This window comes from Centruroides sculpturatus, unplaced genomic scaffold (genome assembly GCF_000671375.1).
Source record: "Centruroides sculpturatus isolate CEXI.00-Female unplaced genomic scaffold, Cexi_2.0 scaffold62, whole genome shotgun sequence".
NCBI lineage: Eukaryota > Metazoa > Arthropoda > Arachnida > Scorpiones > Buthidae > Centruroides > Centruroides sculpturatus.
This window is the reverse complement of record NW_019384388.1, coordinates 975,782-997,649: the sequence shown is the minus strand read 5'-3', so window position 1 is coordinate 997,649 and position 21,868 is coordinate 975,782. Positions and strand designations below refer to the sequence as shown.

The following is a 21,868-nucleotide window of genomic DNA, read 5'->3' as shown; positions in this document are numbered from 1 at the left end:
CAAACCAACCTTTTCCATAAGAAGTAATGTAAAAATGATTAATCCGTTCTCATGTAAAAAAAATGGCTGGCTTTAAACACCTCGCTTTCCTCGCTAGTTTCTGCTTGATTTTTCATGAGATCAGCATGTATCCTTTTAACTTTCTCGCAAATAATTTCTTCCGATACGCTGTCGCCGGCACACTGTTTTTCAGTTATCCAAAGCAAAAGCAATTTCTCGACATAATCTAATGTCTTCGATCTTTGTTTAAAAATTGATTTAACCCCTTTCGTAACGTTAGCAAATTTAATAATGTCTTTATTTTTCACGATTGTCGATATCGTCGTTCTCGGAATACGGAATGCAACAGTTAAATCTCGTTAAATCTCGAACACGCGTGCAACCTTCATATTTCTCAACAATCTCTTTTTTCAGTTCCGTTGTGATTTAGTCATTTTTTTATTTTTCTGTTGCCCTTTTGCAATTCATGATTAATAAAAAATAATAAAATGTTACTTACAAATTAAAAATAAAAAAAAATTTAACAAAGTTATAAACCGTAGCACCGCGATCTTCTAGTCTAGTGTAGTACACCAGTAATGCTACTTGTTCATACATGGCTCGTATAATTGTATTGAGTCGTATACCGAGCAAAATTTGTTTCGTCCAAACAGGACGTATTCCGAATTGGACGTATTCTAAAGCAGACGTATACCGAGGTTCCACTGTATATGGGTGTGGTAGCCCTCTATCCCCCATCCATGAAGAAGCTTCCCGTTTTTATCCGAAGGGCGTGCTATTGAAGATATAAGGGCGGGAAGTTTTGCTCTCTAGAAATTTATAGAACAGTCCAGAACATTCGAGAGTATTCGAGAGAATTCCACAACATTCCAGAATGTTCCGGGATGTTCTGGAACGTTCGGGAACATCTTGAAACATCCCAGATCATTGAGGAACATTCCAGAACACTCTCGAATGTTGTGGAATGTTCTGGAACATTGTGGATCATTCAAAGCTTTTTTTGTATGGGTGGGACTACCCATTGGTGGGGTATATAAAGCAAAATCCGTCGAGGGTTCGAACGTCAGTTTCAACTAATCTATATATATAATCGAGACGGGTTGATAATAATAATAATAAGCGCAGAGCCCAAACGGTTAAGAGTTCAAAGTTGAACTTTGTTACACAGTTAGGGTTCGTCACGAGAACGCACACTAAGAAGGGATTTTTTGAAATTCCACCCACGGTGGAGAGGTACAGGATTAACGCTTCGACAATGGAAGTGTTCAGTAACAAGTGTTAAGAGAAAGCAACGTGCAAGATTTACAGGCGCAGATGCTGTTTTCTGCGTTTTTGCAGGAAATTTTTAGACCCATCTAAAAACGTTTTAATTAGTCTGGAAACAAGGGGATCTAATTCTTGCATTCTGTGAAAACGGGTAAGTTTGGCTGTAATGTAATAATCTTAATCTTCGCTATCGTTTCTCTTTGTCCGAGCAACGCCGGCTTGTCTGCTAGTTCTGTTATAAAACTTTTGCTTCCTTCTTCAAATAAATTTAAATTTAAAAGCTGAAAGTCCGATGCCTTAAGTTATTTAAATTTGCTCTTTCCCACTAAGAAACTTAGCGGCCCTCACTCTAAATCTTGTAGATCTTAGTTCGAGGTCCTTAACTGTAACCTGTTTAACTTATGATTATATCGAACGCAAATTTATCGGAATCTCCGTCGGCCATTTCGCTAATTATTGAGAATAGCTCGTCTATTCCGCTTCTGTCGTTGAAAGCTCGATTGTACGGTGTTTTCGGTACGTCTTCAAGGTAATGTACAGTACAGTACATCAAGTAAACTATAGCATTTTGCTATGTTTTTTTATCGTTTTAATATCGTTATTATCTTTATAAGCTTGCTTGATTTTCATTGGAATTTGAAAACCCTCGCAATCCATCATTCCAAATTTATTAACAATACACTCTATATACTTTGTTTGGTCCAGATTTAGCGTACATTTCTGTCTGTTTATTCTATAGCTCATTCGTAGCCATTACTGTACTTTTTTCTTATCTTTGATTTTAATTTACGCAAACCATTTTCCTGCATTTTTTTGCATTTTTTTTTGTATAAATTTAGAATATGTTTATTATTGTTGTTGTACTTATTATTTATTATTTTAATTATTATTGTATTGCCTCTTTTCAAAAGGCTTATTATTTGGTGTTGAACTTGCACCATTACTTTATTTTATGTTGTATTTTGCCTAATTGTTATTTATTGATTGTAATATCACGTCGTATGCCCGATTCTNACACTAAGAAGGGATTTTTTGAAATTCCACCCACGGTGGAGAGGTACAGGATTAACGCTTCGACAATGGAAGTGTTCAGTAACAAGTGTTAAGAGAAAGCAACGTGCAAGATTTACAGGCGCAGATGCTGTTTTCTGCGTTTTTGCAGGAAATTTTTAGACCCATCTAAAAACGTTTTAATTAGTCTGGAAACAAGGGGATCTAATTCTTGCATTCTGTGAAAACGGGTAAGTTTGGCTGTAATGTAATAATCTTAATCTTCGCTATCGTTTCTCTTTGTCCGAGCAACGCCGGCTTGTCTGCTAGTTCTGTTATAAAACTTTTGCTTCCTTCTTCAAATAAATTTAAATTTAAAAGCTGAAAGTCCGAAACCTTAAGCTTTTAAATTTGCTGTTTCCCACTAAGAAACTTAGCGGCCCTCACTCTAAATCTTGTAGATCTTAGTTCGAGGTCCTTAACTGTAACCTGTTTAACTTATGATTATATCGAACGCAAATTTATCGGAATCTCCGTCGGCCATTTCGCTAATTATTGAGAATAGTTATAACAATTTCAGTTTAAAATCGATTAAAATGTACTTCTATAAATCTCCGCTAATTTGAAACCTATAAAGTTATTGAAGATAATTGCTGTCAATTATATTTTAATTAATTAATTATAATTTTCACCCAGAAATTTCACTTTAAAGTCTACAATTTTTTCTGTAAATTGTCATTTAAATAAATAAAAATAAAATGTTAAAAATCTCTCACCCGAAGGGATCAGCCAAGAGACGATACCCAGCAAAATCAAAATTCATTTTCGAAATATCCGAAATCGCACTCTTCGCAAGAATAAGAGCAAACCAACAACCGGTCAGTTGTCAAAGTTTATTTGTTACGTCTTAAATGAAGAAGGAAAATGTTAATGATTAATTTTTAATTTTTATTTTCATTTAAATTTGAGAATCTGACTCATGTATAATATATAATAACGACTGAATTGTTATGGTCGAAACTATAATGGGCTTGGTGGATTCGGGTTCGAATCTCTTCGGGAAACCTAGGTACTTTCCACGAATTGTCTGTTCGGGATGTCAGGCCTTTTTCCATATTACCCGGTTGCATTCGTGTGGACCAGACCGAGCAAACGATGAAAGTTAAATAATATGTTTTCTTCGTGACCAGAGAACAGGAAATATTTTTTGTTTTTTGCCTTTCTGCTGTGTGGGCACTACTGTGGCCTTTTTAAATTAGTTCGTCCCTTCCCACAATGGAGGTGATCGGGTGCTGAGTAACGCATTTCGATGTATCTGGGACAGCACACCACGAAAAACTTACTGGAATTTTTTAACTTGCCAAATTCGATCTCCGGTGTAAGGAGTGTTAAACTCTTCCAACATTAACATATTGCCAATACCTAATAATTTTAAAAGAAATTAAATAATTTATATTCGATACTGAATGAAATGGAATTAAAACTACAATTTATACACAGTTTATATTTCAAATTATGCGCAATATTTAATTAATTTCAAAAATTTTATCATTATGACCTCAGAGGACATATTGTGTTGGGAACATTGGTTGAAATATTAAGATTATTAACAGAACTTAATGTACTTAACAGAGCATTCAGTCTGTTTAAATGGAAATTGAAAACGGCTTTTTCGCCTTTATCTCAAGAATACATCTTAATTAACAATACATCGCAGAAAATAGATAACAGTTCTGTTAAGGGGTATGATTATACATCGTTTATTAACAGCTCAAAAGCATATACAAACTGTGATAAATAATACGCTATACTAATTTATGAACTGTCACAAAATATTTATTAACAGTAACTGTGAGCATTATTTGATATTCTATTCGTTACTTAGTAGATGCAATATTAACTATTTTCTTCGTGTCTCTACACATTAATAAATCTGTATAGCAATATAAAACTACTAAAACATTACTAAATTCAAATAACTGGTATTTGAAACACGTTGCTTCAAAATAAATAAAACGGGATTACATTAACTTAATTGGAATTAAACAATCAAATAAACTTAACAATTCCGAGACCGAACCGTAAATTAATTACAGTATCAGTGTCTTTATAAACAGAAATTAAATCAGTATTCATTCTGATATTCTGATCCCAATTATTATATATTACCGTTTATTTTACTACTGGTTACCGTAATTTTTTAAAACTTATTTTTCCCGTTATAATGAATACGAATAAAAAAATTTCAGCCGTTTTCATTCGAATGAGAGATGTTTGTGAAGATCTGACAGCTTCTGCGAATTCTGAATGCATTCTTCAACTTTAATAATCCCGAAAACACGGAATGCAGAGTTGTGGCCATCTGCAAATAAAGCGTATAAAAGATTATTAAAACGATTATAGTATTAATTAATGTGTTGCAGAAATTTCTCGTATTACGTGAGGGTTTTCGTTTTAAAATCACTAGTACCGTATTTAAATTTCACATAATGTAAACAAAATTTCGCTATTTGAAATAACAAAACATTCGAAAGTTGTGTTCTCTGCGAGTGAATTTCATCTTATTAACAGACAAAACATAAAAATGACGAATCGCTCTCTATGTATAAATAGTTTTAATATGGAAAAATGCAAACAAAGAACAAATCGCAAAATGTTTTTTCCGTAAGAAAATTCAATGTTAAAAACGGAACATTGTTATGAAAACTGTTGGCTTATTACAAGAAATCTCACTATAAACAGCAAACAAAAATATATAATATATATATATATATATATCATCATCATCATCATCATCATCATCATCATCATCATCATCATCAACCGTTATCAATCCACTGCAGGATGAAAGTCTCCCCAAGCCTCTTTTATAATCTTTTGTTTTGAGCACTTCGCTTCCATGTTGTGCCAAGATGCCTCTTGATCTCATCAATCCACCGAGTGTGAGGACGTCTTCTTGTTCGTTTTCGATCTCTTGGTATCCAATCAAGAACTTCAGATGTCCAGCGATGGTCAGTTCTTCTTGCAATATGTTCAGCCCACTGCCACTTGAGGGATTTTACTCTAGCGATGTTATCGGTAACTCATATAATCTCATTTCTCTGATCCTCATAATCTCATTTCCCTGATCCATTTTATACGTTTCCGATCTCTCCTTGTTATGCCAAGCATACAGCTTTCCATGCTCCTTTGGGAAGTCTGTTTACTTTGGATCTCTGATTTTCTAAGAGTCCAAGTTTCTGATCCATAAGTGAGAACTGGCCAGACACACTGATCAAAAACCTTGCGTTTCAGGCACAGGGGCATCTGTTGATTTTTCAAGACTATACTATTCCTACCAAAAGCACTCCAGCCANCTGTTTGCGCGATATTTTAAATAATTATATTATATAAACAATAGTATGGATTTACAAGAATTTTTCCCTAAATCTTTAGGGAATTATTCGGACTGATGGGGGATAAAATGAGTTTAATGAAGAAGAGACATTTGATAATATGTAATTTGTACGAAAAATAAATTAATTTTTGTTGCAAAATATAAAATAAAACATTTGTTTCAAAGAGAATATTATGTATTATAAGACATTGGAGTTAAATAGAAGTTAAAGAATTCAATAATATGTGGGTATATAGAGTATATTCAGCATTTAATATTCCTTTTTCATGATATTCTTCCATCAAAAACACATAATTTAAACTTAGATTGAAGGTACGAGGCAAAGCGACAAGTGGGCGATCTGCTGAGAGGAAAGTGCCTTTCGGGAGGCTTTATGGGAAGCCAGCACCCGTTTACACGAAAAAAAACTTTGGCCGGCTTGTTGGCGAGGCAAGAACTCACCAACAACTATTGGTATTCGGTGTTTTTTTTCTGCTTGGCCACAAGTAAAAGCACTAATTAATCTTGGCAGATGAAAACGTTAATTTTTAACGTTAAAACGTTAGTTTTTAAGTTGCATTTATGTTTCTTTCTGTGTTGACGGTTTAATACAAAAAAGTGTTTTAATCGCTGTACTTGATATTGTTTTTGTTGTCAAATATTGGTCCTGGTGCCCAATAAAGTGGCTTTTAAAGCCGCTTTATCGGGTAACCGTTGCCGTAAACGAACCGAAAGCAAATCATTGATGTAATAGCTTTCAAATCATCTTCTGTCATTGGCTCGCTTACCCGGGAAAAGTGCCTACTGTGAAATACTTTATGTATTAAAATAGAGACTTTGGTAAAATAGACTTATAGCTACTTTTTTTGGTCTTGTTTTCATACAGTTTGGTAAGATTTTATCTCTGCTTGATGCTGTTGGCAATCTGCCAAGATTGTAGACAATTTCTATACGAGTAAAAGGAACAAAACAACCATAATGATCGTGAACTACAGGGACCACTTCGTGAGATAAGACCCACGGTGTTGAATCATTTCAAAAATTAATGAAAATTTGAAATAAAGAAAAAAAAGTAGAATAGTGTCCTAGTTTTCTGGCTTTTATGGCATGAAGAGAATTGCCAATTTATGAGGTTATTTTCTGGCATATATTTAGTACAAAAAGTCAATACTATGTTCTATCAAGCTGTATACTAAAGTTATATAATAATTTGATTATTAAATTGTTTTTTACAAACTGTTGAAAGAGACTTTGAAGGGAAAAAACAGTAGGACTAGTTATTAGGTACGTATTAGGGTTTCTCAAACGGGATCCCGTGATCCTGCCTGGTTTTTTAACCGAGGAAATTCTTCTCATCCCGGGAAATACCACAAATTTCTTAAAAGTTCACTTTTTTCTTATTTTGTGTTAAATTTGAGGAAATTTTGCAAATAGAAAGTATAATTAACCCATAAACTGTCCTAATACATTTGTACTTATTAATTTTAAGCCTGCTTATTAGTTTTTTTAAATTTTTGCATGTTATGACATCTCACAGATTGCCAATAATCAATATGTATTTGTGGCAGGACTCTGAAAATTCTTTACTTGTCAGAACCTGTAATATCTGGAATAATTGTACCAATGCTGTCTTAATTTTAATTATGCCCAGTAGCTTCAATAACTGCATTATGTCAGATTGTGCAAATTGGACAAGGATAGAATTGAGTACAGAGTCTGCAAATACAGTAATACCTCGACTTACGCTACCCCAACTTACGCTAACCTGGAGTTACACGATTTTCAAATCTCGTCGATTCGTCTTTTGTTTGAGTGCCACGCAGCTCTTTTTTACTTACTCCCCCCACACTATTGTTCAGCTTACATGTTCGGATGTGTCGTGTGGAATCGACACATAGCTACAATTTATTTTGTGTTGTTTAATTCTGTGTTTGTTATATCTACGGAGACGCGAGAGTCTCTACGTGGTGATTTCTTGTAACCGTGAATGAATCAAAAGATGAGATAAGATTAACGAGAACATTTATTAGTTTACATACATCTGACTTGGATTTTAGACAAATTGCGAAATTATATCCCGACTTACACGGTTATCGCTCGGTCCCACCTATCGCATAAGTTCGGGGTTTCACTGTATGAATATTTTTTTCATAAAACTGATTATTAACATCAAACAAACTGCCGAATTATTGGGTTATAAGCTTGATATCACTTTTAAAGCAGCCGAGGTAGACAAATCAAGAATACTTTAGAGCAGGGGTGTCCAACCTTTTTGTTTCTCTGGGCCGTATTGAAAGGCCAAGTCAACCACAAGTATACTTGTGCCACAAGTATATATAATATATACTTGTGGCCCAATATACAAGTATATTTAAGGATTAACATGTCTAGATTATAATAATAAGTATTAAAACTTTATCACGAAAAATGATATTTTAAAAATTTACTTCTACAGACACTTTCAATTTTTACTTAGAAATAGATAAATTTATTTATTATAAAAGAGACAAACAAAAATTTATTTGAAAAACACAAATATTTTGTTTTTTTTGGGGGTCTCTAATTAATAAAAAGTGACGAAACACCATTTTAAAGTGCATTTTTATTCAGCTAATATACAGTGGAACCTCGGTATATGACCTTAATCCATTCCTGATGTTTGGACTTATTCTGAATAGGACGTATACCAAACTAACCTTTCCCATAAGAAGTAATGTAAAAATGATTAATCCATTTTAATGTAAAAAAAAATGGCTAGCTTTAAACACCTCACTTTTCTGGCTAGTTCCTGTTTGATTTTTCATGAGATCAGCATGTATCTTTTTAGCTTTCTCGTGAATAATTGCTTCCGATACGTTATCGCCAGCACAGTTTTTCAGTTATCCATAGCAAAAGCAATTTCTCAACATGATCTAATGACTTCGATATCTGTTTAGAAATTGATTTAACCCCTTTCGCAATATTAGCAGATTTAATAATGTCTTTATTTTTCATAATTGTCAATATTGTAGTTCTCAGAATACAGTATGCAACAGTTAAATCTCGAACATGCATGCCACCTTCATATTTCTCAGCAATCTCTTTTTTCAGTTCCATTTTGATTCTAGTCACTTTTTAGTTTTCTGTTGCTTTTCATTTGCCTTTTTGCAATTCGTGATTAATAAAAATAATAAAATTTTACTTACAAATTAAAATCAGAAGAAATTTAACAAAGTTATAAACTGTGGCACNATATCAGGACTCTTGTGCATGGAAATTGTCATTTGACTGTCAATGAACTGGAATCTCCCACAGTAGCTATTAATCATTTTCATTATGTCCTGAACAGGCATCATGTGTGAGCACATGCTTTCAAAGAACTTGATGCTGACATGGACGAACACATGATAATCTCTGGGGATAACATCACTACAGTGGATAATGACCAAACACATCTGGAAACATTATCACAACAGATAAAACCTAGTATTTCCTGTACATTCCTCAGACAAAACTGCAATATTATCTGTAAAAACACCATAATCACTGCAATCAACCAAAGAACTTTCTGGCTGATCAATCCAAGGTTAAGATTAAGCTGGAGGTTTTTTACAAAAAAGACATCATCCACTATGAATTTATCCTGAAGATCATACAATCAACAGTACATAGAAATGGTGAAATGTTTAAGAGAAGCCATATGCCAAACATGGGCAAATGCAGCTCTTTTTGAGTTACATGCAGCTCTTGCTGAAAGTGTTAATTTCTGCTTTTTATTATTATTTTTACAATTTTATTTCCACAATTTTGTGAAAATATGTTTATTAAAAAAATTCAATATTTGTTTTATATAATATTTATATTATATAATAAAATTGCAGTACAGAACTGCATTACAGAATAAAAAAGCAAAGAACTGCAGCTCCCATGCATTTTGCAAAACCTACATTTCGGCTCCCACTGACCTCTTGCTTGCCCACCCCTGTTATAAACTGTGGTACCGCGAACGTCTAGTATGGTGTAGTACACCAATAGTGCTACTTGTTCATAGATGGCGCATATAATTGAATTAAGTTGTATACCGAGCAAAATTTGTTTCATCCAAACAGGATGTATTCCGAATTGGACGTATTCTAAAGCAGACGTATACCGAGGTACCACTGTATTTATTGATATAAATAATATGTAGCCCAAAAAGTAGCCAAAGCGCCAAATGATAGTTTTTTCATTAAACAAAACAAAACGTAGCCACATTTGGCACAATGTAGTCAAATCTTGCAACATTGGAAGAAATACTAAATAAAGCTGGAGTTGTGACTCGGAGGATCATAGACCCAAATGCGGGGAAAGGACAAAAGATAAAGAAGTGAGAAAGGTTGGAAAATTAAGGGTCAATATTTTCATAACAAAAGATCTATTTAACCTTTCTCACTACGTTCTATCTTCTGTCCTTTCTCTCCCATCCCTCCTTTCCCCAAATTTGGGTCTATAATCTTTTGATTCACAACTCAAGCTTTATTTAGTAATCCTTCCTCATCCACACATCTCCAAGTATTTGAAAATATTGTCTTTCCACTAAAAAATAAAATATGATTAAAGGTTTACAATCTTGTGAAACTTCGTTTTTGAGTTTATGCCATTGAAATAAATAAACAATAAAAAAATTAAAACATTTGTCGGGTTTGTTTAAACGTTTATTGGGCCGCGGGTTGGACACCCCTGCTTTAGAGCAAAAAAAGTACTGCAACGCATTTCGAAAACAAACTAGAAATTTTTGAGGGTATGGATGAAAAAACACAACATTTGTCTTATCTTAAATCCATTAAAGATGATTCTACCCGTATTCATTGTCAGTAGCAGGACTTTTCTTTATTAAAACAATAACCATATTGAGTGATCGGAGTATTGACCATCTTTGGNTATTTGAAAAACACAAATATTTTGTTTTTTTTGGGGGTCTCTAATTAATAAAAAGTGACGAAACACCATTTTAAAGTGCATTTTTATTCAGCTAATATACAGTGGAACCTCGGTATATGACCTTAATCCATTCCTGATGTTTGGACTTATTCTGAATAGGACGTATACCAAACTAACCTTTCCCATAAGAAGTAATGTAAAAATGATTAATCCATTTTAATGTAAAAAAAAATGGCTAGCTTTAAACACCTCACTTTTCTGGCTAGTTCCTGTTTGATTTTTCATGAGATCAGCATGTATCTTTTTAGCTTTCTCGTGAATAATTGCTTCCGATACGTTATCGCCAGCACAGTTTTTCAGTTATCCATAGCAAAAGCAATTTCTCAACATGATCTAATGACTTCGATATCTGTTTAGAAATTGATTTAACCCCTTTCGCAATATTAGCAGATTTAATAATGTCTTTATTTTTCATAATTGTCAATATTGTAGTTCTCAGAATACAGTATGCAACAGTTAAATCTCGAACATGCATGCCACCTTCATATTTCTCAGCAATCTCTTTTTTCAGTTCCATTTTGATTCTAGTCACTTTTTAGTTTTCTGTTGCTTTTCATTTGCNGCCTTTTTTTTTGTTGTAAGCAGTTTCCAATAAACTTTAATAAATTTTTTCTATTTGAGAAAATTTCTACATAATTCAAAGGTAATTTTAATAGAGTCGACCCCCCCATAACGCAGTAGATATGTTCCTCTTTAAGAATTTCGCATTGTAAGAATCCTTAAATACATGAGCCACAGCCCGGCACATGTGCAGTTTATGGACTACGGCTGTTTGAAACTTTTTCTTTCATAAAATTAATTGATTCTAGACTAATTTTACTCAACATTTCCAAAATACGTATATTTTTTGGGAATAATCCATATAAACTATGCTATAAACAAAAAATTGTAGGATTACTTACCGAGTGTGCACCGTTTGACGTCGCCATTGCTCAAGCTTGTTTTCGTTGCGGAGCAATGCACCAAACCGCGGCCACAATTTCTGATAAGTTATTTTTCTGCGAAAACTTTGTTGAATTTTGGAGACATCATTAATATAAATAATTTTTATGGCCATTGAATAAGAAATGTTTCTTTCACAAGAAATGTATAAAAGTACAGTACTGTATTAGACTTACGGTACCTAATTTACATACTGTACAGACGATAGTAAACAACTTACTTGCCTAAACTCTCTGTAGCGTGGCGCTGGATGGTGGAAAGTATATATATAATTATAATAAAGTTACAATAAATTAAGTTAATATATAATTATATATACAGTACCTAATTTATATATAATTAATATATGATTATATGTACAGTACCTAATTTATATATAATACTGTACAGACGATAGTAAACTCAATTTACCCGCCTAAATTTTCCGTAGCGTGGTGCTGGACGGCGGAAAGTGGTTCGGCTGCCCGATGACATTTTACCAAATTATAGGAGTTTTTTTACTAGGTTTGTACGGATACTGTTGCAATTTTTTCGCCATCTTATAGGAATTGTAATTATAGGAACCCATGTTATAGGGGGGTCTACTGTAGTGTGAAAACAAGATTCTAAAACTATCATGGAAAGTCTTAAAGGAGCCTCATATAAAAATATCAAATAAACAGGAGCAGATTTTTTCATTAAATGAAATGTTTGGTCATGTGTAATCACATTATTTTCATTTCAATTATACAAAATTTGTTATTTTTCTGATATAGATTAAAATGCTAAATAAAGTAAAATTTGTAAGCATTTTTTGTTTTGTTTCTTTTAAATTTAAATTAAATATTTGGAGTTAGTCATTTTGACCCACCTCTGGAAAAGGTTAGCCATTGCTGATCTAGAACCTATCCTGAAATTTAGTTTTTTGAGACATGTGGTTTATAAACAAGGACTTAAACATAGTTGTGGCATTTTCTACAAATCACTCTTATTTTTACTTTATTAATATAATAAAATTTGGCAATAATTAATATTTATTTACTGTTTAAATTTTCAGGAGAGATCCTTTTCAAGATTTCTTCGAACAACCGGAATGTTCAGAATGTGAAACGTGGGAAGATGACCAGTCCGAGTTCTTTGGCAGTAGGTTTGGATCTTTTGGTCATGGTTCTCTCTTTACTGAAGCTTCGGAAATGTTTAAGCACTTTGAGGAGATGTTTCGTAACATTGGTTTAGCGGAATTTCCATCATCTGGCTTTGGTAAGATAGTTGTATGAATGTGCATTATTTCATTCTTAAAGAATTGACACACAATCTCCTAAGATTGGTATTTTATTTGATATTTCTGTTTTCCATATTTGACGACATATCTTACTATAAATTGGAAAGTACACAAATACTTTGTTTTATTTATATTTAACACATTAGTTACTCAAAGGAACAAACATGAAAAACAAAAAAGCTATTTGTAANTATATTATATAAACAATAGTATGGATTTACAAGAATTTTTCCCTAAATCTTTAGGGAATTATTCGGACTGATGGGGGATAAAATGAGTTTAATGAAGAAGAGACATTTGATAATATGTAATTTGTACGATAAATAAATTAATTTAAGTTGCAAAATATAAAATAAAACATTTGTTTCAAAGAGAATTTTATGTATTATAAGACATTGGAGTTAACTAGAAGTTAAAGAATTCAATAATTGTGGGTATATACAGACAATATAACTGGAAGAAACTTCCACTAGATAACAGTATATAGAGTATATTCAGCATTTAATATTCCTTTTTCATGATATTCTTCCATCAAAAACACATAATTAAACTTAGATTGAAGATACGAGGCAAAGCGACAAGTGGGCGATCTGCTGAGAGGAAAGTGCCTTTCGGGAGGATTTATGGGAAGCCAGCACCCATTTACACCAAAAAAAACTTTGGCCGGCTTGTCGGCGAGGCAAGAACTTGCCAACGACTATTGGTATTCGGTGTTTTTTTCTGTTTGGCCGCAAGTGAAAGCACTGATTAATCTTGGCAGATGAAAACGTTAGTTTTTAAGTTGCATTTATGTTTTTTTCTGTGTTGACGGTTTAATACAAAAAAGTGTTTTAATCGCTGTACTTGATATCGTTTTTGTTGTCAAATACTGGTCCTGGTGCCCAGTAAAGTGGTTTTTAAAGCCGCTTTATCGGGTAACCGTTGACATAAATGAACCAAAAGCAAACCATTGACATAATACCTTTCAAACGATCTTCTGTCATTGGCTCGCTTACCCGGGAAAAGTGCCTACTGTGAAATGGTAAAATAGACTTATAGCTACTTTTTTGTCTTGTTTTCATACAGTTTGATAAGATTTTATCTCTGCCTGATGCTGTTGGCAATCTGCCAAGATTGTAGAAAATTTCTATACGAGTAAAAGGAACAAAAGAATCATAATGATCGTGAACTACAAGGACCACTTCGTGAGATAAGACCCGCGGTGTTGAATCATTTCAAAAATTAATGAAAATTTGAAATGAAAAAAAAGTAGAATAGTGTCCTAGTTTTCTGGCTTTTATGGCATGAAGTGAATTTATGAGGTAATTTGCTGACATATATTTAGTACAAAAAGTCNAACATGAAAATTTTAAAAATCCAATGCATATCGACGTACAAGTATGCGTAATACAAAAAGCTCGTGCCCCAAATTATTTCGAAATAAACAAGTACGAAAGGCAATTCGAATTTTGTGTTCAACTGATTCATGTAAATCCACAATTCTTGGTGACGGATCATCAAATTTTGTAATTTCATTTTCAAATTTCTGTCGCTTCTTCTTATCGCAGACATTTCGTAATTAAGTGCTTCAAATTCTTTCTGGAGGACAAGTATAAATAAAGCGCCTAACAGTAGACCATACGCAATTCCTCCTGTAATTAAAATCGTTACAAATGCCAACTCAACTGTACAAATGAGAGCTTCGAATNAGGAACAAAAGAATCATAATGATCGTGAACTACAAGGACCACTTCGTGAGATAAGACCCGCGGTGTTGAATCATTTCAAAAATTAATGAAAATTTGAAATGAAAAAAAAGTAGAATAGTGTCCTAGTTTTCTGGCTTTTATGGCATGAAGTGAATTTATGAGGTAATTTGCTGACATATATTTAGTACAAAAAGTCAATACTATGTGCTATCAAGCTGTATACTAAAGTTATATAATAATTTGATTATTAGATTGTTCTTTACAAACTGTTGAAAGAAACTTTGAAGGGGAAAAAACAGTAGGATTAGTTGTTAGGTATGTATTAGGGTTTCTCAAATGGGATCCTGTGATCCTGCCTGGTTTTTTAACCGGGGAAATTTTTCTCATCCCGGGAAATACCACAAATTTCTTAAAAGTTCACTTTTTTCTTATTTTGTGTTAAATTTGAGGAAATTTTGCAAATAGNAAGAATCATAATGATCGTGAACTACAAGGACCACTTCGTGAGATAAGACCCGCGGTGTTGAATCATTTCAAAAATTAATGAAAATTTGAAATGAAAAAAAAGTAGAATAGTGTCCTAGTTTTCTGGCTTTTATGGCATGAAGTGAATTTATGAGGTAATTTGCTGACATATATTTAGTACAAAAAGTCAATACTATGTGCTATCAAGCTGTATACTAAAGTTATATAATAATTTGATTATTAGATTGTTCTTTACAAACTGTTGAAAGAAACTTTGAAGGGGAAAAAACAGTAGGATTAGTTGTTAGGTATGTATTAGGGTTTCTCAAATGGGATCCTGTGATCCTGCCTGGTTTTTTAACCGGGGAAATTTTTCTCATCCCGGGAAATACCACAAATTTCTTAAAAGTTCACTTTTTTCTTATTTTGTGTTAAATTTGAGGAAATTTTGCAAATTGAAAGTATATTTAACCCATAAACTGTCCGAATACATTTGTATTTATTAATTTTAAGCCTGTTTATTAGTTTTTTAAATTTTTGCATGTTATGACATCTCACAGATTGTCAATAATCAATATGTATTTGTGGCAGGACTGAAAATTCTTTACTTGTCAGATCCTGTAATATCTGGAATAATTGTACCAATGCTGTCTTAATTTTAATTATGCCCAGTAGCTTCAATAACTGCATTATGTCAGATTGTGCAAATTGGGGAAGGATAGAATTGAGTACAAAGTCTGCAAATATGAATATTTTTTTCATAAAACTGATTATTAACATCAAACAAACTGCCGAATTATTGGGTAATAAGCTTGATATCACTTTTAAAGCAGCCAATGTAGACAAATCAAGAATATTTTAGAGCAGGGGTGTCCAACCTTTTTTGTTTCTCTGGGCCGCATTGGAAGTATTCAGAGTTTCGTGCCACAAGTATATATAATATTTACTTATGGCCGAATATACAAGTATATTTAAGGATTACTATGCTAGATTATAATAATAAGTATTAAAACTTTATCACGAAAAATGATATTTTAAAAATTTACTATTACAGACACTTTCAATTTTTACTTAGAAATAGATAAATTCATTTATTATAAAAGAGACAAACAAAAATTTATTTGGCAAACACAAATATTTTTTTTTTTTTTTTTTNTTTACTTAGAAATAAATAAATTCATTTATTATAAAGGAGATAAATAAAAATTTATTTGAAAAACACAAATATTTGTTTTATTTGGGTCTCTAATTAATAAAAAGTGACAAAACACCATTTTAAAGTGCATTTTTATTCAACTAATATACAGTATGCGACCTTAATCCATTCTTGATGTTTGGACTTATTCTGAATAGGACGTATACCAAACCAACCTTTCCCAAAAGAAGTAATGTAAAAATGATTAAAGTGAGGTGTTTAAAGCCAGCCATTTTTTTTACGTTAATCTATTCTAATGTAAAAAAAATGGCTGGCTTTAAACACCTCACTTTCCTGGCTAGTTCCTGTTTAATTTTTCATGAGATCAGCATGTATCTTTTTAGCTTTCTCGCAAATAATTGCTTCCGATACGCTATCGCCGGCACACTGTTTTTCAGTTATCCAAAGCAAAAGCAATTTCTGAACATGATCTAATGTCTTCGATCTCTGTTTAGAAATTGATTTAACCCCTTTCGCAACATTAGCAGATTTAATAATGTCTTTATTTTTCATAATTGTCAATATTGTCATTCTCAGAATACAGTATGCAACAGTTAAATCTCAAACCTGCATGCCACCTTCATATTTCTCAACAATCTCTTTTTTCAGTTCCATTTTGATTCTAGTCACTTTTTAGTTTTCTGTTGCTTTTCATTTGCCTTTTTGCAATTCATGATTAATAAAAATAATAAAATTTTACTTACAAATTAAAATCAGATGAAATTTAACAAAGTTATAAACCCACCATGTGCAAATGTGGCTCCGAGAGCCGCATGCGGCTCTTTTTGAGTTACGCGCAGCTCTTGCTGAAAGTGTTAATTTCTGCTTTTTATTATTATTTTTACAATTTTATTTCTACAATTTTGTGAAAATATGTTTATTAAAAAAATTCAATATTTGTTTTATATAATATTTATATTGTATAATAAAATCGCAGTACAGAACTGCATTACAGAATAAAAAAATACAGAAGTGTGGCTCGCGTGCATTTTGCAAAACCTACATTTCGGCTCCCACTGACCTCTTGCTTGCCCACCCCTGTTTTAAATTTTGGTACCGCGAACATCTTGTCTGGTGTAGTACACCAATAGTGCTACTTGTTCATAGATGTCGCATATAATTGAATTAAGTCGTATACCGAGCAAAATTTGTTTCGTAGAAAACAGGATGTATTCCGAATTGGACATATTCTAAAGCAGACGTATACCGAGGTACCACTGCATTTATAAATAATATGTAGCCCAAAAAGTAGCCAAAGCGCCAAATGATACTTTTTTCATCAAACAAAACAAAAACGTAGCCACATTTGGCACAATGTAGTCAAATCTTGCAACATTGGAAGAAATACTAAATAAAGCTGGAGTTGTGACTTGGAGGATTATAGACCCAAATGCGGGGAAAGGACAAAAGATAAAGAAGTGAGAAAGTTTGGAAAATTAAGGGTCAATATTTTCATAACAAAAGATCTATTTAACCTTTCTCACTACATTTTATCTTCTGTCCTTTCTCTCCCTTACCTCCTTTCCCCAAATTTTGGTCTATAATCCTTTGATTCACAACTCCAGCTTTATTTAGTAATTCTTCCTCATCCACACATCTCTAAGTATTTGAAAATATTTCCTTTCCACTCAAAAATAAAATATGATTAAAGGTTTACAACTTTGTGAAACTTTTTTTTTGAGTTTATGCTGTTGAAATAAATAAACAATAAAAAAATTAAAACATTTGTCGGGTTTGTTTAAACGTTTATTGGGTCGCATTGGAACTTGCCTTGGGCCGCGGGTTTGAACACTCCTGCTTTAGAGCAAAAGAAGTACTGCAACACATCTCAAAAACAAACTAGAAATCTTTGTGGGTATGGATGAAAAAAAACAACATTTGTCTTCTCTTAAATCCATTAAAGACGATTCTATGCCTATCCATTGTCAGTAGTGGGACTTTTCTTTGTTAAAATCATAACCAGATTGCGTGATCAGAGTATTGACCATCTTTGGTTCTCAAAATCGTATAAAAATTTACAATAATATTTTGTATTATGTTTTATTTAAAAAATGAAAATTATCTTCTGACTTAGAAGTTTGATGTAAATTCACTTTTTCTTTAAATATTCAACTCAATTCAAAGGTAATTTTAATAGAGTTGACCCCCCCATAACACGGTAGATACGTTCCGCTTTATAAGAATTTCGTGTTGTAGGAATCCTTAAATACATGAGTCAATCACAGCCTGGCACATCTGCAGTTTATGGACTATGGCTGTTTGAAATGTTTTCTTCCATAAAATTAATTGATTCTAGACTAACTTCACTCAACATTTCCAAAACATGTATAATTTTTTGGGAATAATCTGTATAAACTGTCCTATAAACAAAAAATTGTAGAATTGCGTACCAAGTGTGCACCATTCAACGACTCCATTGCTTAAGCTTGTTTTCGTCATGGAGCAGCGTACCAAACGGCGTGCGCATTTTCTGATAAGTTATTTTTCTGTGAAAAGTTTGTTGAACTTTGGAGACATCATTAATAGAAATGATTTTTACGACCATTGAATAAAAAATGTTTTTTCACAAGAAATGTATAAAATTACAGTAGTGTATTAGACTTACAGCACCTAATTCATATACTGTACAGATGATAGTAAACTGAACTTACGTGCCTAAACTCTTCATAGCATGTAAGTAGTTCGGCTGCTCGTCCACTATTGGTCCAGATTCAACAATCCTGTCGCGACACAAGTCGGCGATGACGTTTTACTGCATTTTATGAGTCTCTTTTAGCGTCTTTATACATATACGGTTGCAATTTTTTCACCATAATATACGAATCCTCATTATATGAACCCATGTTATAGGGGGGTCGACTGTATATATTTTACAGAGCATTTTTAATATCATGATTTTGGAGGTTGCAGTGGGTATTAAATTACTTTTAAAAATGAAAAATAAATATATCATTCAGTTTCAAGATATTTAAATAAGAATAAAATGTAAAAAATTTCTCATCCGAAGGGATCAGCCAAGGGAAGATACCCAGCAAAATCAAAATTCATTTTCGAAATCTCCGAAATCGCCCTCTTCAGAACAATAAGAGCAAACCAACAACCGGTCAATTGTCAAAGTTCATTTGTTACGTCTTAAAGGAAGACGAATGAAACTGTTAATGATTAATTTCTAATTTTTATTTTCATTTAAATTTGAGAATCTCACGCATGCATAACAACGACTGAATTGTTATGGTCGAAACTATAATGGGCTTGGTGGATTCGAGTTCGAATCTTTTCGGGAAACCTAGGCACTTTTCACGAACTGTCTGTTCGGGATGTCAGGCATTTCCCACATTACCCGGTTGCATTCGTTGTGGACCAGATCGAACAAACGATAAAAGTAAAATTGTAGGTTTTCTTCGTGACGAGAGAACAGAAAATATTTTTGTTTTTTGCCCTTCTGCTGTGTGGGCACTACGATGGCCTTTTTAAATTAGTTCGTCCCTGCCCACAATGGAGGTGATCGAGTGTTGGTGATGTATCTGGGACAGCACACCACGAAAAACTTCCTGGGATTTTTTAACCTCCCGAATTCGATCTCCGGTATAAGGAGTGGAAAAAACAGAAGTTACTATTTTTTAAATAAAGTATACATAAGACAAAAGAGGGAGAAAACAAAATCGAAACATCACAACTTTAGAACGCCAATTTCATTTCTAATATATAAAAATATAACAAAATAATGTTGACAAATTATAAGATCAAATTATATTATTTAACACGACTTTTTAATCTGATGACATTTTGTTCATCTATAAGAATCCAAACACCAGTTTCGACTCAAAGAATGGAGTTCTTTGAGTCGAAACTGGTGTTTGGATTCTTATAGNCATTATGAATTTTTTCAAGTTCCCTTTGCCACATAGCACTATCTTGCCATATTTAAAATATGGTTGAACTGCACATTAGCAGTATTTTTGTTTATTTGATCTCTACAAGCTCATTTGCAACTAGGTGGCTTAAAAAATTCTCTTGATTGACTGTCAAAATATTGGGTTCATTCTTTTATTCCTCCACGTAACTCCGAGTGAGCGACATCTGTTTAAAAATTCCTGCAGAATGTGTTCCTATATTCTGATCAGGATGTGTACTGTCAGATGGCAAAAAATGGCTGCTTTTAGTTGTAGTTGTAGTTTACAATGGAAAGTAACAAGGCGTCCTCCATGGCTCAGATAGTTTTGTTTCAGTGTACATTATGTGGTTTTATGAATGAAAATTTAGAAGCTGTGAAAGCATGCTACAACTTTATAAATATGATGGCCAGCATTAATTCATATTTAATTATAAAATTTGATATACAATTTTTTTCTGCTTATTTCTAAGTTAAACATCTTTATATAAATTTAAAATAATTTATTATTGTGGAACCATGGAGTCAACCCCATGGTTCCACAATAATAAATTATTTTAAATTTATATAAAGGCTAGCTTAGGCCCTTCTTACCAGCTTCTGGTTGGGGGATGGCTAGGAGCACTTTTAAATCGAGTGGGGAGTACACATGTGTAAGCCAATAGGTGTTGATCATTTCTGATAAATAGACAAGTTTTAAATTAAACACAATCACAATTTAATATTTCTAAGATACAATAAAGTTATAAGTATATCTAAATATGGCATTATATTAGATACGTACAAAGATATATTCGCGACAAACTTATAGTAAGCAGCAGATACGCGTTATACTCTACTTAACCTAAAAACACGAGAGAGAGGGAGTGTAGAATTAGGTTAAAAATACCTCCAATAAATCATGTCTTCTTTATACGACATCATCAGGACTCTCGTTGACTATGGAGTTGTCAGGGAAGGTGCAGCGATCAAGTCTCAAGCGTTCCATGGAGTGGAGGTTCAAATAGATGTTCTGGCCTGGAGACTTCCTATTGATGATCGCTCCAAGATGCGGGTGTGATCCCCTGTTTATCCTATTCCTGTAGGGGAACTATCGAGGGGGATTCTGATGCAAAGGTGACCTAAGTTTGATTCATGTTCGGGTGCTGTTTATGTTAATTGTCAGGAATTAAAATTTTCGACAAATTTATTACCTCTTTCTATTCAGTATGGTTATTCATTTCCCCTGATGACATCTGTCAAACATAGTAAATTAATGGCCGGTAATGACTAAGGTCAGTGTTTGTGTTACAACCTTAGTAGTAATTGTTAAATTGGAGAGATATTCAATCGGTCTTATCTATTAAGAAATCAAACGAAATAGGATGTGTGTGTGGGTTTTTCCACTTGGTTATTTTTTCTCTACTCAACCTTTGACTCGATTCTCTCGTCATCGTCAGAACATATAACTAAATAATTTAATTATTTAATTACTTTCCTTTTGAATCTTGCATTATTATTAAATATAATCTGTATGAATTACATGAATTCATTAATTATTATTCATATAATTAAAATGTACTGCTTGTTTAAGTCGAGATCTGTCTGTACTAATGTGAGAGTTATTTATGCTTGGAAGATTAATGATGTGATTGCACTGAGCATCTGCTAGTTTTATATATCATCTTTAAAATTTGATCATCATTGTAATTTACATACACAAGTAAAAATAAAGAAAAAATTTAAATACACTACGATCAAGAAATATTTATTATTTCTTGATTTTAATGTAGAGAGTTCATAAGAGCGTGGTTTAATAGCTTCTTTTAATTGAGCATTTTTTATGCAAATAAGC

General features: G+C 32.8%; 1 protein-coding gene across 1 annotated transcript in view; it reads left to right on the top strand.

Annotated features, from left to right (window-relative positions):
* The window catches only part of LOC111618162, a 119,521-nt gene that overhangs the window by 18,498 nt on the left and 79,155 nt on the right, over window positions 1-21,868 (top strand). Inside the window, exon 2 of the mRNA XM_023359624.1 lies at window positions 12,570-12,772. Coding sequence (XP_023215392.1) covers window positions 12,570-12,772 — 203 coding nt within the window. The remainder of the gene's footprint in view (window positions 1-12,569; window positions 12,773-21,868) is intronic.